This window comes from Convolutriloba macropyga, chromosome 2 (genome assembly GCF_964194025.1).
Source record: "Convolutriloba macropyga chromosome 2, txConMacr16.3, whole genome shotgun sequence".
Classification (NCBI taxonomy): domain Eukaryota; kingdom Metazoa; phylum Xenacoelomorpha; order Acoela; family Convolutidae; genus Convolutriloba; species Convolutriloba macropyga.
In genome coordinates, this window is record NC_134469.1 from 32,652,965 (window position 1) to 32,674,184 (window position 21,220).

General features: G+C 36.3%; 1 protein-coding gene across 1 annotated transcript in view; it reads left to right on the forward strand.

Moving 5' to 3' along the window:
- LOC142334882 (protein flightless-1 homolog) overlaps window positions 1-21,220 on the forward strand; it is a 152,177-nt gene that overhangs the window by 51,341 nt on the left and 79,616 nt on the right. The window contains exons 7-10 of the mRNA XM_075383207.1: window positions 10,421-10,537; window positions 10,613-10,671; window positions 11,836-12,078; window positions 15,052-15,265. Coding sequence (XP_075239322.1) covers window positions 10,421-10,537; window positions 10,613-10,671; window positions 11,836-12,078; window positions 15,052-15,265 — 633 coding nt within the window. The remainder of the gene's footprint in view (window positions 1-10,420; window positions 10,538-10,612; window positions 10,672-11,835; window positions 12,079-15,051; window positions 15,266-21,220) is intronic.

The following is a 21,220-nucleotide window of genomic DNA, read 5'->3' on the forward strand; positions in this document are numbered from 1 at the left end:
TGAATCACAAAAGAAGCAGAAGCTGGAAAATGGATCTGCGGACAAGAACGAGAACATTGCTGTCAAAAGAGCAGAAACAGACTGCTAAGGTTGATGAGAAAGGCTTTGCAAACGGGGAAGAATTCAAACCTCCATCAAATTAAGCGAAGCATTTGAAAGCGTCGAAAGTGTTACGAAAGAAAGAAATTAAAAAGTTCTTGCAAACAAAAAACTCTACATTAAAAAATATGTTCTGTTGACATTGCCTATATGGACTAGTTGGCCAAACACAACAATGGACTTAAATATTTTCTAGCCGCCGTCATCGTTTTATCATGATACCTACGTGTACAATCAATGAAATGTTTATATGCAGCAGACTGTGAAGCCTTTAGAAAGATGATCGCAAAAAAACAACCAAGTGTGGACACATGAGGGCTATGAATTCAAAGGCGAATTCAAAACTTTCTTTGACAATAAAATTCATTGAAATACAATGGAGAACGAAACCAAATCGGCATTTGCAGAACGGAACATTCGGCCGCTCAAAAACATTATTTACCGTTTTTTTGGAGAAAAAGTGGTCATGGTCTTACTTAACAGAACTCCCTAATTTGTATATTTTTGATTAACAGTTGAGAGAACTGTGTTACGACTAAATTAGCACCTAATAATATTTCTATAAAGCTCGAACCTTCTTGGATTTCACTGGCACTTTACTCGCCAATTTTCAAATCAAGTGACTTTGCTCAAATCGCCAGACCAAATGAAACATTTTGGAAAAGTTACACAAAATTACACGAACGAAGTTTTTGGAATAACAAAACCTGCCATTGTCAGGCCGCCCACCTACAACCGGGTGATTGCAAACAACGAAAAGCTATTGGTAAACTTCTAGGAAACTGAAAATGTCAACGTACACGTTCAATGAAAAACAGCCTGACTCTTACATCCAGCAATCATTTTACATTAGACTTAATATCAAACGGGTCAATGAAATTTTTCCGGAAAACACAATGTCATCGTTTCGAAATCAACTATCTCGGCTGGTAAAGCTATACGGACAGTTGAAATCCGCTTTAACGTCTATATCCTTCTCATCAAATATGGACAATGTCAACTCAGCAGAAATCATTGTTGTTATCGACTCAGGTTTTCGTTTTGATGCTTTACACCATACAGCTAATATTAATTTTGAAAAGGCTCTATTAGGGCTTTTTCCTTGTAGAGCAAATGTATCTCATAAAGATGACAGTCCGAATCTAACCCAAAAAGTCTAGTGGTCTCTTAAAAAGCTGGTGGTTGATCTGTCAATCTTAGTTCTTTAGTTTTTTCAATTCATGGTAGGCCACAAGCGTCTATCGTGGGTATTTTCCGGCAATCTGTTGGCTATATTTTTTTGTTCACGTGCAGCAATTTGACGTCAGTTTTCACCGTTTGTTGGGTTATTTTCAGTTTTTCCCAAACGTTCTTCCGAATCGACTAGTCTTTTCTAGCCGTAGGTTTTTGTTTTCTCAAAGAAAATTGGTTGATTTGTTGTTAAGGATTGGTTTTTATTTCCTGGTCAACGTTTTTTGCAATCTTATGAGGTCATGCTTACTTCAAATCTGCAATTTAATTGAATTGTGTGCGAGTTTCTTGTTCTTGTTCCGTGATTAAGGAATGCTATCGCTAACGAGAATTGATCGGTGTATGTGGACCCCTATGTCTGTCTTCCGACATTCAAAAATGCCGAATATTACAACGTCATTGGTTTTAAAATACAAATTATAACCATTTCAATCACATTTTAAGGATTACGCTTTTTTTGGGAAAGATATGATGCTGTCTCATTGGGATTCTATATGATAAATTGAATAGAAAATTTTGCGCGTTTTAGGAGCAGCAATATGTTATTTTGTGCAATAATAATATTTTGTGCAACAATAGTTTTTTGCAGACGTGAATAATATCACAAGAACTGATCGCATTCTATTGTATAAGTTGTTATACGCATGGCTCCAAAGTATTAAACAGTTCAAACACAATTTATGTTTTAACTGAGCGAGCGGATCAATCTAATAAACAATCTAATAATACGTCTAATATCAATCTAATAAAACGTTAATCTGTCTAATAGTCAGCATCATTGGTATTATGTAAACAGGCCGGGAGATAATTGCTAAACACAAAAATGAGCTGAGGGATTAATTTTTTTCCTCGATATTTCGCTTAATTGCTTTATTTGCTTGGTTACAGCATAACGCTTTCATATTACTTCAAAAAAGGTTTTCAGAGATTAGATAGTAATAGATTAATGGTTCAAGATGACAAAATACACCAATGACACAGACGATTTGGTATGAATTGAAAGTAGATGTTAATTTATACAGCGAGAGATAGTCTTTGAGAGTAGTTCTCTATGTTGGGAGTGGTTCTTCTCTGATTTTGAATAGCAATATCCTTTGAAGCCTACCTTGAAGATTGTGGAACACATCACTTACAGTGGTAGATTTCTAACCGACTGTTGGGGTTGTCGTACCGATTAATACTTAGTAATAGATACAATTTGGTAATCGCGCGTCTAATCAGAAAACGAAAGTCTCAATAAAACGATAGCCAAGAAAGGATGAGTTGAAAATGTTGATTTACTCTTGAGGACAAACAAACAGGAAGTAAGACTTTACAACAAGCTTGATTTCTGAACCTACAAGGAAAGACACCATCATCGGGAACTTGATACGAAAAGGATGGAATTAAGTCGTTTTTTGGCACCGGTTAGACCTGCAACAGAGAAAAATTATCAACATTTTTGAATTCTGATTAACAGTAATAAAGGACACTCCTTGAGTTGTAAATTTTGTTTGTCTCACTTTAAATTTGTGAACATTTTCATCTTATGGTTAGAATACCAAGTTGGTCATGATTATCTCGAAATTCCAGTTTGTCATGTGGTTTCCTATAAATCCAGTTTTGAGTAGGTAGTTTTGAGAGAAAAATTATCAACATTTTTGAGTTCTGATTAATAGTAATAATGAACACTCCTCGAATTTTTTTGTATCACTTTAAATTTGTGGAAATTTTCAACTTATGGTTAGAATACCAAGTTGGTCATACGTATCTCAAAAATTTTGATCAAACACGTTTTAGAGTCAGGAGGTTTCTATTTGTAGCTATAAATTATTTGCCGCTTTCAAGTCGCAGGGTCGTAGTTGGTTACATCCTTCCAAATCCTAAATTATAAATAAAGTTGTTCTCACGCATGACAGGGTCTCTATGGTCCTTGTAGGACACATTGGATGTGGAAAGTCACCTCGTGTTCAACATATTTCCAGGGTTAACATTCTATCCCCGTTTTACAACAGTCTATTAGTTTTATAAAGAGTACCAAGAACTCTTCAGAGAAGTACAACGTCAGCATGTCCGCATGTCGAGCCTATTTAATCTTCTGGATTTGAAATAACAAAAACTTATCAATCTGTTCATTGATTTTTGATTATTCTTACACAGAAATGTTCAACGATAAAGAATTTGTCAATATTGCAACATCTGGCCGACATCGAAAACTTTTATGTCATTAGACACAATTTGTATCACCAGAGCAAGTGGTCTCGCAATATTGACCTAAGCACAACTCACGTTGGTTTCTTCAAGTCAGTACGTGACATTCTGCAGATAGAATAAATTGATCTGAAACCGAAAACAACACAAGGCTTACGCTTTCATCGAACTTCATTGCACCCGAAGCATTGGTGTTCTACATTTATTCGCAGGAAGCAGTCATTACACCAATAGCAAATGAAAAGGAAAAACTTGCGTATGTTGAAGCTTTGGTGCGTTAGCAATAACTCGAAATCAAAAACTAAGATAAATATTCTGACGAGCAATTTGGTGTCCATTTGGTTTTTCAGCTGGTGTTCTATGAACGTGCTCTCCGGCGTGGTGCCTAAAAAGATGAAAATAGAAAAATTCGAGACAGCTACGACAGTTATCTAACAAAAAATTCAGCGCAGAGTGGAGAAGTAAGCTTTTCCCAAACAGCAAGAGGTCTCTGGCTAAACATTGTCTACAATTTTTACAGGAACATGTCAATTAAAGAATTCGTGATGATTCCGCGCCGTATGGTAATACAGTAGTAATGACAGGTCTCACCAGAAACCAGTAATTTAGAATTCAGCCTAGTAAATGTCACTCCTGCAAAGAGACTCAAATCCACAAACACCATCAGCGACAAAACAATTCAGTTCAGAACAGCAACCTGATAACGTAACAACTGCTGATAAAGAAAACTAATCTATGATAATCATCTGCAGCAAAGTTCTGTATGATATCAGTTTTCTGCAAGACGAATAGTTCCAAAAAGCAACAAAGATTTTAGAAACAATTAACGAGTCTTAAATAACTTCCATTGACAACAAAGGCAACCTAATTTTCTGAATAAACTGAGGTTTCGTCATTCAAATTTCTGTACGCATTACAGCAGACCTCAAAGCCAGCAGATGTACGTTAACATATATTCTACTAAACATTCCCACACAATTTACCTGTAACACGTACGCAAAAAATTCCTGAGACTTCCTGAAGCACAAAAGAAACAGAAGCTGGATCTACAGACAAGAGAGAAAACACTGCTGTCAAAAGGGCAGAAGAAACAGACTGCTAGCGTTGATGAGGAAGGCTTTGTAAACGCGGAAGAATTCAAACCACCGTCAAACTAGAAAAGTTTTCGGATGAAAAAGCCAAACAAAATCTATACATCTAGCGAAGCATAATTTGAAGCGTCGCCAATCTGCAAAAAGAGTGCATTAGAAAAGGAAAAAAAATGAAAAGTTCTTGCAAACAAAAAACTCTTGTACCACAAATCAACAATTCAAAAAGTTTTCCACGACTGAAAGTTATTGCTCACAGATTTAACGAAATATGGTCTTTTGAGGTTGCCTATATGGACAAGTTGGCCAAACGCAATGGAGTTTAGTATTTTCTAGTCACCTTCATAGTTTTATCGTGATACCTACTTGTGCAATCAGTAAAATGTTTATATGCTGCAGACTGTGTCGAAGCCTTTAGAGAGATGGTTGCGAAAAAACAACCAATTGTGGACAGATTAGGGATCTGAATTCAAAGGCGAATACAAAATTTTCTGCGACGAGACGCAAATTCATTTAAACACAACTGAAAACGATACCACGTCTGCATTTGCAGAGCGAAACATTCGACATTATAAACAAAATTAAACGAACGAAGTTTTCTGAATAGAAAAACCTGCCATTGTCAGTCCGCCCACTTAAAACCGTGTGATTGCGCACAACAAAAAAGATACTGGGAAAACTCTACGAGCGTGGAATTGCCAAAATAGACGTTAAGCAAACAGCATGACTCTTGCATCCAGCAATCAATTTACATTAGACTTAATTTACATTAGACAAACGCATAATTTTTTTTCCAGAAAACACTGTGGCATCGTTTTGAAATCAACTATCTCTTTTCTCAGGACATTACAAGCAGAGGTAGTGGTTTTGGAGCATTGGCTGCTGGCATTGGACGAGTGGCCTTAACCTTGAGAAGACGCATTATTTGGCCGGCGGCGAAGAGCATTGGCGGAGATCTACGTGTGCAGGGAGCTCCAGCAAAAAGAAGAGCGCGAGAGGGATTAAAAAATACAGTAGCAAAAACTGTAAAATAAACAAGTAGGAGGATCACTTCAAACAGTCGACGTATCGTCAGACGACATAAATCCAATGGAACTATAGCTTACACGAACCGACCTTCAATTCACACTGCCATTTCATCAAAAACCAAGCTGAAAGGAAGTCGATCAGATCAGATTTTTCAGAAGTCATAAATGCGCGCTAACATACGTTTTCACATCTGAGACAACACAGCTCATTAGACTTGAGAAATCTCCACTGCTTTTTACATTTGACCTAGCTTTCTGGCAGGAAAACTGGCCTCCTGTATTCCCCTATTGGATCTCCACTGGAATTTAAAATTGTTGGAGACAAACAATTTCTTAGACTTATAGAAAATTTATCTTGAGGTGACCTGCCGTATTGTGCAAATCAATGGGTACTTTTTACTGTATACCGCTGGAGGTGCTAGTTCAAGTGAGACACCTTTTTGATAATACCTTACAATCTTCATTCGCTGATTGCAGAGTGTCAGCTAACGGCGTCAAAATTTCATCGGCTAGTGGGCACTACGAGCACGAGTGCTTCATGAAATTGATTTTTCTCGGTTTAGATGCAAAAAGAACATGGCTTATATGTCCAGGATGCGAATACAAATCTGATCCTACAGCAATTCCAAACGCTACTTTTGCCTAACGTGAGGTACTTGTTGCCTTGGGAGAAATGTTCAACAGTTTACATTGATTCTGCGAGAAACGTTTCCGAAAATGCTCTTCCTATGAGCTAATTGAAGCTGAGATATTCAAATTGATACAGCAATGAAAACACTTGAAACGTAAATTCAACGATGTCTATGCTGCGGACAACTTTCCTCTGGTAACTCAAATACTCTTCAAGTGTTTGCATTGATGTATCAATTTGAATATCTGATCTTCCGTTAGCTCATAGGAAGAGCGTTTTTGCAAACGTTTCTCGCAGAATTGATGTAAACTATTGAAAATTGTTCTCCCAAGCTTCACCAAGCGTGACTTCGGCTGATAATTATGAGTTTGTTAACTCGGGATGAATGAAATTATGTGTGGTTTCTTGGGTCAGATCAAACACCGTTATGTAGTGGGGAAATAGTTCAATGATATACTGTGGCCATTTTCTTTGAAAGCCAGGGCTCCTTTTGAATTGAAATTTAGCCTGTTATCATCTCTAGTCGACATCGGCGTACTAGCAGTTGCAAATCCGTTGCGGCAATTAAAAATCTCATTCTGAGCAAATTTTTGATATGAAAACGGATTTTCAATGATTCCAATGAAAACGGAGCTTGCAGACCTCGCAAAGAAAAGACAGAATTGTTTCCTTGAAATTATCTTGGTTTTAGCTTTGTTGTCCAGCTGTCGCGAGAATGCTTTTGAAATGACCTCGTTGTATCGATACTTGGCTGGGGTTTTCAATTGCCCCCACTTCAGTATCCGATGCTGTCATTTTGCGGAAAAACTGTCACTTTAGTTTCGTCGATTTTCACTTTATAATGCTTTGCACCCTCTTCAATCATCATAACAAAGTCTTCCTGTGATCTTCGAAGGGATTCGCAGTGTGACACCACTTATTAGGTACTTCACACGATTGTGATTCTAGATTACTTGGACAAATAAAATGAGTTTCCTTTCAACTGATAAACTTCACGAGAAAGTTTCATCACCGAAAGCAGAACTTCTCTGATGGCTTTTTGCTTTCCTTTCTCTTAATCAGTTCAGAAACGCGAAGTATCGATTAGGTAGGCTGCAGATTGACTTAGTATGGATGAAAAAGTTTTTGAACCCCCTATACCCCTTTTGAGAAATGCTATTTTGAGAAAGTATCGATTAGGTAGGCTACAGGGGCACCAGGTAGGAATGATAAAGTTTTTTACCCGCTATAACGCCTTTGAAACGCTAAGTATCTATTAAGTAGGCTACAGGGGGACCAGGAATGAATAAGTTTTTTACCCACTATAACCCTTTAGAAACTCTAAGCATCGAGTAGGTGGGCTACAGGGGGACCAGGTATGAATGGAATTAGTTTTCTGAATAACAGTCACGCTACATAAACAACCCAATACAAACCGCCCTTAGCAATAGCCAGGCATAAAAGGGGACATCATTTGCACAAGCGAAGAACAAAATCGGAACGATTTTTCAACGGGTCGATTGGACAAAAATCGGAAAACATTTTTTTGTACCCCTAATCGATTTTTTCACCTCCTCAATTATGCACCATGGGGGGGGGGGGGGGGGGGGGGGCATTTGCACTTTTGACCGAAAAGTTTTTGGACAAGTGAACTTTCGGTCAAAAAGTGCAAATGTCTCCCTGTATTATCAGTAAGACGCGTGTATATGCTACTAGCAAATCACAAATATGAGTTCCCCGTTTTGAATCAGTTTAAGCCACTAGCTCGTTTTATTTGGTGTGGTGGAAAACAGTACGACGAAATATTAACCTAGTTTTACGCTACGCTGACTGACATCTGCGAAACCAAATTTTGCCTACTAAATTTTGTCTACTGAGTGTGTCAATCTACTTGATGGTTATTTGAGAGTAGCTAGTGAAAGCAGCATTAAGTTATTAGATTCTTAAGGTATAACATCTCCGCAAGCTGCCCTGCCAGCTATTTTATTATAGCTGCGAAGCTGTAAGCTGAGCGGAGCTATTTTGCGGTGCTCTTGGTTTTTTACAATTCAAAGAATTTGAATTGTATTGGGGCGCTGTCTTTTTACGAATCGAAGAGGAGTATTGTAGAAGTCCTTTTTTTAAAATCAATTTCATTGGAGTGAGTTTTGAAGCGGGAAATGAAACGCGTGAAAAACTTTGGAGTGATTTTGTTGCTGAACAAAATGAAGAATAGAGCGATAAAGAGAGTGGTTTTTTGTTCATATCGCTGTTTTCTAGAGAGCGAGAAATTGAGGTGTGAAAATAAAATTCTGTAAGCGCGTTATATTCTGTAAGTAAATTTTTGTTAACGTGTAGCATTTTTTTTCACAATTGTTTTGGTAAAGAGGTTTGGGTATGATTTTCTTTTATTTTTAGGCTGGTTTTGGTAGTGGTTTGAAGGTTTCCGGAAATTTATATGAATTTTATCCTAATTCGGTGGTTTTTCATGTATTTTGCTGATTTTTGGGCGAATTTTTGCGATTTTTTTAAATATTTTTTGTTTTACTGCCTTAAATGAGCATTGAAAAGACCCCTATTACTTCAGCAATTTTTAATTTACAAGTGGCTACAGTTTTGTGGATATAGAGAATTTTTTGTTGAGAAATATGACGAAAAATTGCGAAAATTGGAACTATTTTTCTTATTTTTTTGCAGTTGTTCGTTTTGTTTCTGGTCTTAAGACCAATTTCTTAGCCTATTATGGCTTGCCTTTTGTTTTGCGAGCTTTTGGATACCCTATTGGCTGAAAAGAATAATCTTTGGATTTACGTGCTTTTAATATTAAAAAATTTATTAACTTTTTCCAGTTTTTTAGTCAAAGTTGCTTGCAGGAGCTTCTTTTTTCATGATTTGGCTAAAAGTTGTTTTAATAGTTACTAGTTGTGTTGATGAAGTGGTTTTGGCAGAGATAGTTATTTCGGGGTCTCAAGTTCTGACAAAATTCGATCAGATTTTTTTATCATATTTTAATGGACTTGTTTTTTGTATTACGGTTTTGTTTTAAGATAATCCTAAATTAGTGGAGGCACGTTTTGTCTGATGAGTAGTTGGATGGCATTTAAGTGGATATCCACTTCGAGTCGTTTCCTGAATTCTTCCGGCTATGTTTTTTTAAAGATCTGTTCACACATTTTCATGATTTTTGAAGTCAAATTGGAGTAGTAATTTTGGTCACACCGAAACAGGAAATGGAGGGAAGCAGCGAGTGGTTTTGCGGCACGATTTTTTTTCTTTCTAATTTTAAAGTAGAGTGAAAAATTCTTGTTTGAACAAAAATTCGTTTTCTCGCTAGTGGTTTTTTGTTCACATGCGGCGATTTCACTTTGATTTTTACCGTTTTTTCGATTTTTGTGATGCGATTTTTTTCCAAATGGTTTTCCCAATCCATTCGTAGTTCATTATTGGCCTAGTTTTTCTTGTGAGAATCAGATTGACATTTCTCGCTAGTTGTTTTTTGTTCTCTCTAACGATGCGGCATTTTGACATTAATTTTCTTTTTTTTTGTTATCTGATTTTTTAGAAATGGTTTTTCCAATTCACACATAGTCCGTTCTAGGTCTAGTTTTTTGTTTAGTCAATGTAAATTCTTTGAATTGTACGGCAAGACTTGTCCGGCTATGTTTTTTTGTTTCGTCGTCTGACGCTCTTTTTTCGTTTTACATTTAATCACACAGCAAAGCTGAAAAAGTCAAATTTTCTGAATGACATCTTCCTCTCACTAACGGCATTTGCGCGCGTGACGTCATTTCTCTCTCCCTTTAGCAAAAGTTTTTAAGTTATTTGCGTGATTAGATTTTGATCATGCGTGACTTACCTCACTCAATAAAATGACTTGCATTTTAAAACTTAAGTTTAATTTGAATTTGTTTAAGGTCAAAGGAACTCATTTGTGCAGTAAAGGTCCCTAATAAGAGGCTTCTGCGGAATGAGTTTTAACAAGCTTTAATAATTTATCGCTGAATATTTTTTACCTCCATATGTTCAATGTTTTTTGAGCGGCGTCGATTTTTTTTTCAATTTTGATCTGTATCTGTTTCTTCTATCTCTTTTATATGGCACGCAGGTCTATTCTTTCGCAGCTATTCCGGCAATATGCCGGTTATGTTTAAAAGCACTCATGTATACTTTTTTAATGAATTGATTTATTTTTTTAGATTTGGATCTTAGCGAGAATTCGCTCCCATCCGTCCCCAGATCCCTGTTCGAGTGCGGATCACTGAAGCGGCTGAACTTGAGTGACAACTGCATCGCTGAATTGCCAGAGTCATTTGGTATGATAGATAGATTTATACTAAATGCAGGAGCCACGGACTGCTCTAGTGGGACTGAAAATTGACTGTTTTTAGATGTTCTGATCCACTTAGAGACGCTCTGTATTTCGAGGAACGAACTCAAGAAGATTCCCGTACGTGATTTCTTCAGAATTTGTCAATCTCGACTTACTGTTGTAGTTTTTTCATTTTTAATAGCCGCCCTCATCTTCTCAGCCGGCTATTATAGCGCTCCTATTTTTTTTACAATTCAAAGAATTTGAATTGTATTGGGGCGCTGTCTTTTTTTTTTAAGATCTGTTCACACATTTTCATGATTTTTGAAGTCAAATTGGAGTGGTGATTTTGGTCACGCCGAAACAGGAAATGGAGCGAAAAAGCGAGTGGTTTTGCGGCGTGATTTTTTTTCGCTCTAATTTTAAAGTAGAGTGAGAAAACAGTGTTTGAACAAAAGTTCGGTTTCTCGGTAGTGGTTTTTTGTTCACATGCGGCAATTTCACTCTGATTTTTACTGTTTTTTCGATTTTTTGGATCGGATTTTTTTCTGAATGGTTTTCCCAATCCATTCACAGCTCATTCTGGACCTATTTTTTGTTAGAATCAAAATTACATATCTCACTAGTGGTTTTTTGTTCTCCCTAGCAGCATTTTGACATTGATTTTCTGTTTTTTTTTTGTTTTTTTTTCATCTGATTTTTTTTAGAAATGGTTTTCCCAATTCACCCATTGTCCGTTCTAGGTCTAGTTTTTTGTTAAGTCAATGAAAATTCTTTGAATTGTACGTCAGGACTTGTCCTGCTATGTTTTTTTTACTTCGTCGAATAAAAAAATGTTTCGCTTTACCTCATTTTGCCGCCTTTTCAACATTTTGCGTGATATCTTTTTGACTTCTCTAGGCTAGTTTCTCACTTCTCTCATTCTGCTAAAAGTGATTTTGAACATCAGTTGCTCAGCAAAGCAATTCAAAATGAACAGAGTCAGTATAAAAAATTGAAGTCAGAAGTAGAAACGGGATAAACCCATAAAGCCCAATTTTAGATGCCCGCTATTTGAACGTCGTTCCTATAAGTATTAGTTACCTCTCTCTAATGCTTATTGGTATTGATAGTAGCCCCTGTAGCCTCTCTCTAAGAAACAGAAGTATGTTCAACTACAAAATGACATCAAAATAAATCGGACTTAAAAATGTTTTTGTACAAATATCTTTTTTTTTCAATATATTCTATTCTTTCAATCCAAATCATGCTTATTGGAATCAACGGCGGCTATTTTCCGGCAATCTGCCGGGTATTTTTAAGAGTGGATTTGGCAAGCTGTTGAATCTGCGCAGCCTCTATATGGATTGTAATCAGCTGACTTTGGATGGACTTCTCAACTGCAATCTGAGTAAAATGAGCAATCTTGAAGTATTTTCGGCTGCATTCAACCTCCTCGAGTCCATTCCTGAAGCTCTCTGTCGATGTACGAGGCTGGGCAAACTCAATATTATGCACAATAAACTGGTCAACTTACCCGAGTCGATCCATTTTCTCAACTTGCAGGTCAGTTTGATTCGGCTAAATGTTTTGCCTATGGAGGTGGAGTCGTTGGAAAAAAGAGCAGTAGTTCATCTTAGTGACTTGGTTTATTAATAGCCGGACAGCCATAGGTGGGGCTATTATTGGCCTTCTCTTGGTTTTTTATAATTCAAAGAATTTGAATTGTATTGAAGCGCTGTCTTTTTTTTACGACTCGAAGAGGAGTATTGGAGAAGTCCTTTTTTTAATCAATTTTATTGGAGTGATTTTTGGAGCGGGAAATGAAACGCGTGAAAAAATTTGGAGTGATTTTGGTGCTGAACAAAAGTGAAGAGCGGAGCGAAAAGAGAGTGGTTTTTGTTCATACCGCTGTTTTTGAGAGAGCGAAAAATTGATGTGTGAAAAAATTTTCTCTAAGCGAGCTAAATTTTTTTTGTTCACGTGCAGCCTTTTAAAGGCAGTTTTTTGCAACTTTTCATGGTTATGAGGTCTGATTATGATATTGTTTTAGTTTTCGGCTTGTTTTGATAGGAATTGACGGTTTCAAGTAGTTAATTTGAGTTTAATGCTAATTTGGAGGTTTTTGATCAGTTTTGATGATTTTTATACGAAATTTAATGATTTTTGCCTGTTTTTTGTTTTAATGCTTCAAGTGGGATTTGAATAGAAGCTTGTCACTTAAGGAATATTCACATGCCAATTGGCTAAAGTTTTCTGGGTGTAAATCATTTTTTTCTTAGGAAAATTGACAGAAAAAATTTAGAAATTTTAAACCATTTTTCTTTTTTTGCAGTTTTTGTTTTTTTGAAGTCTTAGACAAGTTTCTTAGCCTATTATGATTTGCCCATTGTTTTTCGAGATTTTCATTAATCTAATTACAAATGAACTTTGTTCGGTTTTATGTTTCCTTGTACTATAAAAAAGTCATTAATTTTTAATTGCTCTCAAACGAAGTTTGTAGCAATTATATTAGTCCTGTTGGTCTTTCTTTTTTTATGCGATTTTTCGCTTGACCGATTTTTCGTCTGACGCTTTTGACTTTTCGTCCTCAAAAACGGGATAAACAGGTAGCGCCCAGCGGGCATTAAGTGCTCTTAGAGCCTTTCAGCTCAAACTGTTTTGGAGACTTATACTTATGGTGTGAAGGGCGGTTCTTAGAGGTTGAGACATCCCCCCCACCCTGTTGACTTCCCACCCCCACTATTGCCTCCACCCCCCACCGCGTTGTTGCACCCCCAACCCAGTGTTGCCCCCCATCAGCCCCAGGTGCACCCCCCCCCCGTGGCTAGCTACTGACGAAGCCAACCGCTCGCCCGTCGTTTGAGAGCAATTCGCCCGACGTTAGTCGGTTTTGTTCTAGTTTTTTTTTGTTCAATTTGTTTTTGGTTTTTGAATGCCGTTTCTATTCTTCCTTAATTTTTTTTGGCATTTGTGGAGGTTCAGGGTTCACAACAGTTTCTCTAATTGTTTAGTCATAGGTATGACCAATTTTCTCCTTCGAGTCGTTTCCGGAATTCTTCCGGCTATGTTTTTAAGATCTGTTCACACATTTTCATTTTTGAAGTCAAATTGGAGTGGTGATTTTGGTCACGCCGAAACAATGAAGTGGAGCGAAAAAGCGAGTGGTTTTGCGGCGTGAGTTTTTTTCGCTCTAATTTCAAAGCAGACTGAGAAAACGGTGTTTGAACAAAATTTCGCATTCTCGCTAGTGGTTTTTTGTTCACATGCGGCAATTTCACTTTTGTTTTTAATGTTTTTTTTTATTTTTTGGATCGGATTTTTTCTAAATAGTTTTCCCAATCCATTCAAAGTTCATTCCAGGTCTAGTTTTTTGTTTGGTAAATGTAAATTCTTTGAATTGTACGTCAGGACTTGTCCTGCTATGTTTTTTTTTTTATTTCGTCGTCGCGATTTTTATTACGACCATATGACGTCACAACCACTTCAAATCTGTTTTTGTTCATTCGTTCATGCAATTTCAACTGAAGTACGTGTGTGACGTCATTTTTCGCTCTTAGTGGAGCGAGTTTTTTTGTTCATTCGTGTGATTAAATTTTTGGTCACACTTGACTTACCTCACTCTCAAAAATGACTTCCTCACTTTGAAGTTGATATTTATTTACTTTAATTCAAAGATATAAGGTCAAATGGGTGTTTGTCACGCTAAATGAAGGTTATTTGAGAGCAGCTAATAGAGGCAGCAAAAACTTGTACATATTTTAAATCAAAATATAACATATCAGCCTTCAAATGAAAAGACGAATTTTTTTGATTGACTCAATCCATTTCAATCCAATTAATGCGTGGGAACGCAAACATGCTAATTACCCGTTTCGCCTAAATAATGACAACGGATGCTTGTACCTGATTATTGCAGAGTTCTCTCATTAAATGACTTTTGTAAACCGATTAGATTTTTGAGTTTCTATTCTTACCTGACCAAAGTGGGGAGAATAGAAACATATATATTTCATACCTGGAAAACGGAAATGAGCTGTTGAAAATTGATTTATTAAACTGGTGATCTGCTGTTTTATAAACCTAGTCATGGTAACCAAGTTAATTCAATAGTTTCTTTCTGTAAAAAAAATTTTTGGTCTATCTTTTTTACTGTTTTTTTGAGACTGCAGATCTACAAAGCTATTGCGGCTATTTTCTGGCAATCTGCTAGCTATGTTCGGAGATACTTGCGTGAAATAGAGAGCTACTATCAATGTTTTTTTAATCATTAATAAATAAAAGGATATGAAATATGAGCTACCAACTCTTTTTGTCCGGGGTTGACTTTATGTCCATATGTGATGTGATGTAAGTTATTCTTGTCGAATGTGATATGTCATTCTCTGAATTTACATTTTAAAGATCAGCGGATGAAGCCAATGTCTTTACTACTGGTTGCTGTTGGTGAATGTGACTAGTTTGAAAGACGAATTAAATGAATTCTGGCTGTTGTTGTCGTGCTGCTGTAATTTATGGCGACCTTGGTGTTGGTTCTAGGATCTGAATGCGAATGAGAACCCAAATTTGGTGATGCCTCCGAAACATAGTGGACTAAGTGAAGTGGAGGCAAAAGCGGCGCTCTTCTACAACATTGATTTCTCAGTGGAACACCAATTGGCAAAGGCAAGACAAGAGCAGAAGTCGGAGAGACTCCTCAGCCACTCCTCATCAATCGACAGCGTCAGTGGTAGTGGATCTCTGCCCAGACCAAGTGAGGCCCTTGTCCTTTTTTGCATAGTAAACCACTAAACAATTGAAGCATTTTACGGGGGAAACTTTAGCATGCTGCTTCTCGTAAAATTCAAATCAAGGTTGTTAATTGCTCTCAAACGAAGTTTAGAGCAATTATATTAGTCCTGCGGCCTTTTATTAATAGCCGCACAGCGATAGCTGGGGCTATTGTTGGCCTTCTCTTGGTTTTTTTACAATTCAAAGAATTTGAATTGTATTGGGGCGCTGTCTTTTTTTTAAGATCTGTGCACACATTTTCATGATTTTTGAAGTCAAATTGGAGTAGTGATTTTGGTCACGCCGAAACAGGAAATGGAGCGAAAAAGCGAGCGGTTTTGCGGCGTGAATTTTTTTCGCTCTAATTTTAAAGTAGAGTGAGAAAACGGTGTTTGAACAAAAATTCGGTTTCTCGGTAGTGGTTTTTTGTTCACATGCGGCAACTTAACTCTGATTTTTACTGTTTTTTCGATTTTTTGGATTGGATTTTTTTCTAAATGGTTTTCCCAATCCATTCACAGCTCATTCAAGGCCTAGTTTTTTATTTGAATTAAAGTTTCATTTCTCGCTGGAGGTTTTTCTGTTCACATGCGGCATTTTGATATTGATTTTCTGTTTTTTTCTTAATAGCCGCACAGCGATAGCTGGGGCTATTATTGGCCTTCTCTTGGTTTTTTTTTATTTCGTCGTCATGATTTTTGTTACAACCATATGACGTCACAGCCACTTTTTGTTCATTCGTTCATGCAATTTCAACTGAATTGCATGTGTGATGTCATTTTTCGCTCTTAGTGGTGCGAGTTTTTTTGTTCATGCGCGTGATTAAATTTTTGGTCACACTTGACTTACCTCACTCTCAAAAATGACTTCCTCAATTTGAAATTGACTTTTATTTACTTTAATTCAAAGAGATAAGGTCAAATGGGTGTGTGTCACTCTAAATGAAGGTTATTTCAGAACAGCTAATAGAGGCAGCAATAACTTATACATATTTTTAATCAAAATATAACAGATCAGCCTTCAATGAAAAGACGAATTTTTTTAGTCTGTCTTTTTTACTGTTTTTTTTTAAACTGCCGATCTACGAATCAATTGCGGCTATTTTCTGGCAATCTGCCAGCTATGTTTTTTTGATCTCATTTTTTAAAAAATGGTTTTCTGAATTCACTCATAAACCATTCTAGGTCTAGTTTTCCTGTTTAGTCAATGAAAATTCTTTGAATTGTACGTCAGGACTTGTCCTGCTATGTTTTTTTATTTCGTCGTCATGATTTTTGTTACGACCATATGACGTCACAGCCACTTTTTGTTCATTCGTTCATGCAATTTCAACTGAATTGCGTGTGTGACGTCATTTTTCGCTCTTAGTGGAGCGAGTTTTTTTGTTCATGCGCGTGATTAAATTTTTGGTCACACTTGACTTACCTCACTCTCAAAAATGACTTCCTCACTTTGAAATTGACTTTTATTTACTTTAAATCAAAGAGATAAGGTCAAATGGGTGTGTGTCACTCTAAATGAAGGTTATTTAAGATCAGCTAATAGAGGCAGCAATAACTTATTCAGATTTTTAATCAAAATATAACAGATCAGCCTTCAATGAAAAGACGAATATTTTTGGTCTGTCTTTTTTACTGTTTTTTTTAGACTGCTGATCTACGAATCTATTGCGGCTATTTTCTGGCAATCTGCCAGCTATGTTATGCGATTTTTGCTTGACCGTTTTTTGGTCTGACCCTTTTAACTTTTCCCCTCAAAAACTCGATAAACAGGTTAAACCCGGAAGCCATTAAGTGGCTGAGTAGCTCTCTTAGAGCCTTACTGGTCTCGTAAGTTTGCGATTCACCGAAATTGTTTTCAGGAGACATAAACGTGGTGTCAAGGGCGTTCTTTAATCTTGAGTTTCATCCCCCATTCACCTGCCACTCACCCCGCCCCCTCCCTCTCTAATGCTAGCGTCTTTCAGCCCTCATAGGTTTTAGTGGTAATGAAGTGGTTTTAAACATTTTAACTTCATGAATTTTACCAATTTTTTTAAAATCAAACTTGGTTTTTTCAAATTTTCTGACATTTTTTGTCATTATTCAAGATATTTAATATCTTTTAACAATTTTTTGATAAATTTGCAATTTTTTTCTTTAAATTTTTGAAATTTTTATTCAGTGGCCAGGGAACCTGCTATAGGATTTGCTAGTATGTTACTACATAGTTTCTAGGGGCAATAAAATAGTTTCAATTTTTTTTAATTTTGCAATTGTAGGGAATTTTTTAAATAAAGCTTGCAATTTAAAATTTTCGATTGTTTTCAAATTTTTCGATTTTTTTTGTCATTCTCTGAGTTTAACTATCTTTACTGGCCAACGAAACTTTTTAAATGTTTTTGACGGTTTACAGAACAGAACTCCAGTGTCAAAAAAACTTTTTTTATAGCCCTATTTTTGGAAATTTTCTTTAATTTTCTCTTCTCAGTTTCTTGATGCATTTGTCATATTTGTCCATTTTATCTACTTTTAGTGCAGATTCATCTTTTTCAAGGTTTTTGCGTGAGTTAATGAGTATTTTAAAATGAGTCATATATGGCCTTCAAGTTAAAAGCTTCAAGGGTTTTAGCAATTATCGTTTTTTTGGTTAGTTTGTTTGATTCTTTTAGTTTCTCAACTTTTGAGATTTTGTCTTGTTGGCTGGGATTGTTCAATTGATCTGCTGGTCAGGTTCATTAGGTCTGTCTTTCATTCAACTACTTGGATTGTATTTCAGGACTTGTCCTGCTATGTTTTTTTACTTGGTCGAACTTTTTTTCGCTTTACCCATTTTGCCGCTTTTTCGACATTTTGCGTGAAATCTTTTTGACTTCTCAAGGCTAGTTTCACTCTTCTATCATTCTGCTCTAAGTCCTTTTAAAAAGCAGCTGCTCAGCAAAGCAATTCAAAATGAAAGAGAGTCAGTTTGAAAAAAATTAAAGTCAGAAATAGAAACGGGATAAACCCATAAAGCCCATTTTTAGATGCCCGGTACTTGAACTTTGTTCTCATAAGTTTTAGTTACTGTCTATGATGCTTATTGGTATTGATACTATGCCCTGTAGCCTCTCACTGAGAGACAGGAGTATGTTAAATACGAAATGACATCAAAATAAATCGCACTTAAAAATGTTTTTGTACAAAAATCATTGTTTGTTGATCTTTTCTTTTCTTTCAATCCCAATAGAGTTATGGGAATCAACGGCGGCTATTTTCCGGCAATATGCCGGGTATGTTATTAATAGCCGCCCTCATCTTTTCAGCCGGCTGTTATAGCGCTCCTTTTTTTACTTCGTCAAACTTTTTTTCGCTTTACCCATTTTGCCGCTTTTTGGACATTTTGCGTAAAATCTTTTTGACTTCTTTAGGCTTTTTTCACTCTTCTGTCATTCTGCTAAAAGTCCTTTTAAACAGCAGCTGCTCAGCAAAACAATTCACAATGAAGAGAGTCAGTATAAAAAAATCAAAGTCAGAAATACGGCGGCTATTTTCCGGCAATCTGCCGGGTATGTTATTAATAACCGCCCTCATCTTCTCAGCCGGCTGTTATACCGCTCCTATTTTTTTTGCTTCGTCGAACTTTTGTTCGCTTTACCCATTTTGCCCGCTTTTTTGACATTTTGCGTGAAATCTTTTTGACTTCTCAAGGCTAGTTTCACTCTTCTATCATTCTGTTCTAAGTCATTTTAAACAGCAGCTGCTCAGCAAAGCAATTCAAAATGAAAGAGTCAGTATAAAAAAGATTAAAGTCAGAAAAAGAAACGAGATAAACCCATAAAGCCCATTTTTAGATGCCCGGTACTTGAACTTTGTTCTCATAAGTTTTAGTTACTGTCTATGATGATTATTGGGATTGATACTATACCCTGTAGCCTCTCACTGAGAGACAGTAGTATGTTCAATTACGAAATGACATCAAAATGAATCGCACTTAAAAATGTTATTGTACAAAAATCAATTTTTGTTGATCTTTTACTTTCTTTCAATCCCAATAGTTATTCTGCTTTAAGTCCTTTTATACAGCAGCTGCTCAGCAAAGCAATTCAAAATGAAAGAGAGTCAGTATTTAAAAAAATCAAAGTCAGAAATAGAAACGGGATAAACCCATAAAGCCCATTTTAGATGCCCGTTACTTGAACTTTGTTCTCATAAGTTTTAGTTACTGTCTATAATGCTTCTTGGTATTGATACTATGCCCTGTAGCCTCTCACTGAGCGACAGGAGTATGTTCAATTACGAAATGACATCAAAATAAATTGCACTTAAAAATGTTTTTGTACAAAAATCAATGTTTGTTGATCTTTTCTTTTCTTTCAATCCCAATAGAGTTATGGGAATCAACGGCGGCTATTTTCCGGCAATCTGCCGGGTATGTTATTAACAGCCGCCCTCATCTTCTCAGCCGGCTGTTATAGCGCTCCTTTTTTTTACTTCGTCAAACTTTTTTTCGCTTTACCCATTTTGCCGCTTTTTGGACATTTTGCGTAAAATCTTTTTGACTTCAAAATGAAGAGAGTCAGTATAAAAAAAATCAAAGTCAGAAATACGGCGGCTATTTTCCGGCAATCTGCCGGGTATGTTATTAATAACCGCCCTCATCTTCTCAGCCGGCTGTTATACCGCTCCTATTTTTTTGCTTCGTCGAACTTTTTTTCGCTTTACCCATTTTGCCGCTTTTTTTGACATTTTGCGTGAAACCTTTTTGACTTCTCAAGGCTAGTTTCACTCTTCTATCATTCTGCTCTAAGTTCTTTTAAACAGCAGCTGCTCAGCAAAGCAATTCAAAATGAAAGAGAGTCAGTATGAAAAAAATCAAAGTCAGAAATAGAAACGGGATAAACCCATAAAGCCCATTTTTAGATGCCCGGTACTTGAACTTTGTTCTCATAAGTTTTAGTTACTGTCTATGATGCTTATTGGGATTGATACTATACCCTGTAGCCTCTCACTGAGAGACAGTAGTATGTTCAATTACGAAATGACATCAAAACGAATCGCACTTAAAAATGTTATTGTACAAAAATCAATTTTTGTTGATCTTTTACTTTCTTTCAATCCCAATAGTTATTCTGCTTTAAGTCCTTTTATACAGCAGCTGCTCAGCAAAGCAATTCAAAATGAAAGAGAGTCAGTATTTAAAAAAATCAAAGTCAGAAATAGAAACGGGATAAACCCATAAAGCCCATTTTAGATGCCCGGTACTTGAACTTTGTTCTCATAAGTTTTAGTTACTGTATATAATACTTATCGGTATTTATACTATACCCTGTAGCTTCTCACTGAGAGACAGGAGTATGTTCAATTACGAAAAGACTTCAAAATAAATCGCACTTAAAAATGTTGTACAAAAATCAATTTTTGTTGATCTTTTATTTTCTTTCAATCCCAATAGTTATTCTGCTTTAAGTCCTTTTAAGCAGCAGCTGCTCAGCAAAGCAATTCAAAATGAAAGAGAGTCAGTATTAAAAAAATTAAAGTCAGAAATAGAAACGGGATAAACCCATAAAGCCCATTTTTAGATGCCCGGTACTTGAACTTTGTTCTGATAAGTTTTAGTTACTGTCTATAATGCTTATTGGTATTGATACTATGCCCTGTAGCCTCTCACTGAGAGACAGGAGTATGTTCAATTACGAAATGAAATGACATCAAAATAAATCGCACTTAAAAATGTTTTTGTACAAAAATCAATGTTTGTTGATCTTTTCTTTTCTTTCAATCCCAATAGAGTTATGGGAATCAACGGCGGCTATTTTCCGGCAATCTGCCGGGTATGTTCTAATGTGACGATTTCCGCTGCTTTTTTACATGAGTATGAGTTTTCTAGAATGAATTATTTTTGTCTACCAAATTGAAGCTATATATTTTTCTAAATTAACCCTCATGCTTTAATCTAAAAAGCACCCGATATTTGCCGT